The sequence below is a fragment of the Rhea pennata genome, chromosome 1 (assembly GCF_028389875.1).
Source record: "Rhea pennata isolate bPtePen1 chromosome 1, bPtePen1.pri, whole genome shotgun sequence".
NCBI classification, from domain to species: domain Eukaryota; kingdom Metazoa; phylum Chordata; class Aves; order Rheiformes; family Rheidae; genus Rhea; species Rhea pennata.
This window is the reverse complement of record NC_084663.1, coordinates 86,301,297-86,305,276: the sequence shown is the minus strand read 5'-3', so window position 1 is coordinate 86,305,276 and position 3,980 is coordinate 86,301,297. Positions and strand designations below refer to the sequence as shown.

At 48.8% G+C, this 3,980-nt stretch overlaps 1 protein-coding gene across 1 annotated transcript; it reads left to right on the top strand.

Annotated features, from left to right (window-relative positions):
* Positions 1-484: 484 nt before the first annotated feature.
* Positions 485-3,757, top strand: GPR162 (G protein-coupled receptor 162). Its single transcript, XM_062571389.1, has 4 exons — positions 485-1,324; positions 2,144-2,333; positions 2,909-3,060; positions 3,230-3,757. The coding sequence occupies exons 1-4, from the start codon at positions 485-487 to the stop codon at positions 3,755-3,757; spliced, it is 1,710 nt and encodes a 569-aa protein (XP_062427373.1).
* The last annotated feature ends 223 nt before the right edge of the window (positions 3,758-3,980 follow it).

The window sequence follows — 3,980 nt, the reverse complement described above, 5'->3', positions numbered from 1 at the left end:
TCACAAGTCCCAGAAGGTGATTCCAGAGACAGAAAATGCCTGAGAAGCACATGAAGTAAGGAGAACTTTTTCTCTGGGGGGGAGAGCAGAGGAGGGGGATAAAATAGATGGAGAGAAAAAAGAAAGAGTGCAAGAGAGTGAGAGAAGAAGCACTGGCAAGTGTTCATGAGAAAGAGAAAGAGTGGAAGAAAGGAAAAGGAAAAGAACAAGGAGGAAAGTAGGTGGAAGGGATAGAACAAGTGAATAAAATATAAACAAACAAGAAGAAAGGGTGGCGTGAAAGACAGAGTGGCAGGCTGTTCTTGCCTCCCTGCCTAGCACCTGATGACAATGCCTTGAGGACCTCCTCCAGTGTGCATACACCGTGCATCATAACAGCAGCAGCAGATGAGGAGAGACGTGGTTACCCTCATGTGGAGTCCCTTTCACTCTCTTACAAAATCCCAACAACACAGGCAGGGTGCAGCGTAGCGGGAGTGGCAGCATGGGGGACTCATCAGAGTCCACCTTGCACAACAATTCACTGTGGTGGCTAGCATGTGGAATGTTAGCCCTGTTGGCCAACTCCTGGATTATTCTCAGCATCACAGCCAAGCAACAGAAACACAAGCCCCTGGAGCTGCTGCTATGCTTTCTTGCTGGGACCCACATCCTTATGGCAGCGGTGCCCCTCACCACCTATGCTGTGGTGCAGCTGCGGCGTGAATCCTCCGACTATGACTGGAATGAGAGCATCTGCAAGGTCTTTGTCTCCACGTACTACACCCTGGCTCTGGCTACCTGCTTCACAGTGGCCTCCCTCTCCTATCACCGAATGTGGATGGTGAGATGGCCAGTCAACTATCGGCTGAGCAATGCCAAGAAGCAGGCTCTGCATGCAGTCATGGGTATCTGGATGGTATCATTCATCCTCTCAACTCTGCCCTCCATTGGTTGGCACAATAATGGTGAGCGCTACTATGCCCGTGGCTGCCAGTTCATTGTCAGTAAGATAGGACTGGGCTTTGGTGTCTGCTTCAGCCTCCTGCTCCTTGGAGGAATTGTCATGGGCTTGGTGTGCGTAGGTATCACTTTCTACCAGACCCTATGGGCACACAGAAGACGCCGGCAGTGCCACCATCAGCGGGCAGAGGAAGCGTCATCCTCCTGTTCTTCCTCAGCACACAACACTTTCAATGTGCCAGCCATTGTAGTGGAGGACGTGCGAGGCAAAAGGAGGTCTTCACTGGATGGTTCCGAATCAGCCAAGACCTCCTTACAGATGACCAACCTCATCAGCGCTATTGTCTTCCTGTATGACACACTCACGGGGGTGCCTATCTTGGTAAGCAGCGAGCTTTCCCTTTCCCTTCACAGAGTCCATAGTTAAACTAAATTTCTGTCTGTTTTGAGTATAGAGAAGAAACTCTGTCTTCTGTCTGCAGGTGACAGAGTTGCCACATCTGAACCTCTGTAGTTCTGAGGGCCAGTTTTAAAAAGATTGCAGTAATTCTCTTATTCTTCTACAGGAACCTTTTCTTAAGACAAGTCTAAACTTGAGGAATATACACCACACAGCTAAAAACACTGTGAAAGTTAGAAGTGGCTAAGAGGAGATTAGAGATGAAATTATTTTGCCTACCTACAGGGTGATCAACATACCTTAAAATGCTGAGATTTTGATTTCGCTAATTTGCTTCTGGAGAACTGATACACTGGCATTAAAAGCTGTTGCTGTCAGTTTTCTTTTTCCTTTTACTTGTATGTTCATAGTCAACATTCATGTTTTGGCTGGCTGGTTGATTTTCTGAATGCTGAAGAGCTGAGGAAGTTCACAAAGGGAACAGAGGCTTAGTCACAGTTTTTCAATCACTGTGTCCTTTGTTAGCACTTATTTAGCCTCAGCTCATTATGAGCACCCAGAAGAGGGAATGCTAATACCAGGTCTCACGTTAGAGAGATGACAGCTCAGAATACACTCCATCAAACCTGGGACAACACCCTAGGAACGACTTATAAAAAGAAGCATGGGGTGACTGCTTGAAGAATCCTTTACTAATAGATTACATGCTATTACAGAATTGACTTTGGCATTTTTCTTGCTTGATCCCCACTTCTGTCTTTTTCCTCTTTCATGGCCTTGATTTTCTCTCCCATCCCAAAGGTTGTGAGCTTTTTTAGCCTGCGCTATGATACAGCCCCCACCTGGATGGTTTTGGCTGTACTTTGGTGCTCCATGGTACAGACCCTGCTGCTCCCCTCCTTCATCTGGTCCTGCGAGCGTTACCGAGCTGACCTCCGCACCGTGTGGGAGCAGTGTGTGGCTATCATGTCTGAGGAAGATGGAGATGATGGTAAGCCCCTCACCACCCCACCTTTCTTCACAAATGCTGTCCCTTAAAAACCATAGAGGACAGAGTAATTCTGCCTTGGGAAAAGGACCTAGTGGCCTTGGGAGAGATATTGGGGGGGTCTAGATGGAATTCATATTAAAGCTTGGAGTTGGCAACCATAAGAAAATTTATTCTAGAGAAAGCTCTGCCATTCATATGCCATCTTAAGGACTGACTAGTATCCGGGAAAAAAATAGTGCAACAGTTTCACAGTAGGCATGAAAACAGAGGTGATGTATAGCCATCAAATGACAATGAAAATGACATACCAGCCCTTAGCCTGACCTACTGATCCAAAGGCACATTCAGATTGTGATGGTGAGAGATTTAAAAGTGAGACAGGAGAAACAGGGAATCCCCTGTGTTCTTTAGCCCAGCTGAAGCAGAAAGAAGAGATCCTTAGTCAAAGGCAAATCCAGAGGGTTGTGAGTAGGGCAGCAAAAATCAGACAAGCATTACAGTGGTGTCTAGGTGCCCTGATAATGCTGATCTTCTAGTGGAGAAATGTTTCTTGCTGTACTCCCCTTTGCCGACAGATGGTGTGTGTGAGGATTATGGTGATGGCAGGATCTGCAAAGTGAGATTTGATGCAAATGGTGCTGCAGCTGTGAAGCGGGACTCCCGGGACATCAAGCTGCTACCCATGCATCACATGTTGTTGCCCCAGGACAAGGTGCATTATCTCCAGGTGAGTTGAAGGGCAGAAGGGGCAGCCCCACAACCCACTTCTTTCTCTCTCTGTTTCCCATATCTCTGTGTCCTGTTGGCTCTCTTCTCTCAGAAGGCCTCAGCTACGCCTCCTCCATTTTTTCTCTTCTCCAAGCCTTCCATCACCTGCCTCCTTCTCCTGTTTCCAGGTCCCTATCTCCCGGAGAATGTCACATGATGAGACTAACATCTTCTCCTCCCACCGCTCCACTCCATCCTTCCTACACAAGTGGTCTTCATCTGATGATATCCGCATCTCCACCCCCCGCAAGTCTGGAGGCCCTGGCTTCTTGCCTCCTCAGATGCATGACTACCAGCACTGCCGGCGGCCCCCAGAAGATGAGCTGACAACCCTCCGGCAGTTTTTGGAAGGGGGGCTGGTACCCCGGGGATCCAGCTCCAGCGCCTGCTTCTTCCGAGATGAGATCACCACATTCATCGACGAGACGCCACAACCCACCCCAGCCTGCAGCCCACGGCACTCCCGTCTCCTGCTCACATCACGTCGCGATCGCCGCCTCTCACTTGGCAGCAGAGAGGAGGAGAAGGCTGACCGGCCACAGCGCTGCTCACTGGCTGGCAACAAAGCCTGGCATCTGCAGGATGGAGAGCAGGCACTACATGAACGGACCCTAGAGGCCTGTGAGGCTCAAACCTTCCAGGATCCCAAACTATGAGAGACAGCATCCGAAATATTCAGTGCCATCAAGATTTTTAAATAAAACTTCAAATGTTCCCTTATCCTGGGATCCAATTACTAATTTACATTCTTGTCTTTCTCGACAGCAGGCAGGAAACAAGGCATCTTACGGTCTTGGGGGGGAAAAGTGTGACAGGTCTGCATATGGAGTGCTATGGATGTGGACAGTCTGCGCCTGCTCTCAGGTTATAAACACAACC

Excerpts from the sequence above, each read along its gene's own strand:
- GPR162 (XM_062571389.1), top strand. The coding sequence starts at position 485 with ATGGGGGACTCATCAGAGTCCACCTTGCACAACAATTCACTGTGGTGG. Across the intron at positions 2,334-2,908 it reads TGAGGAAGATGGAGATGATG|ATGGTGTGTGTGAGGATTAT; the intron begins GTAAGCCCCTCA and ends CTTTGCCGACAG. Across the intron at positions 3,061-3,229 it reads ACAAGGTGCATTATCTCCAG|GTCCCTATCTCCCGGAGAAT; the intron begins GTGAGTTGAAGG and ends TCCTGTTTCCAG.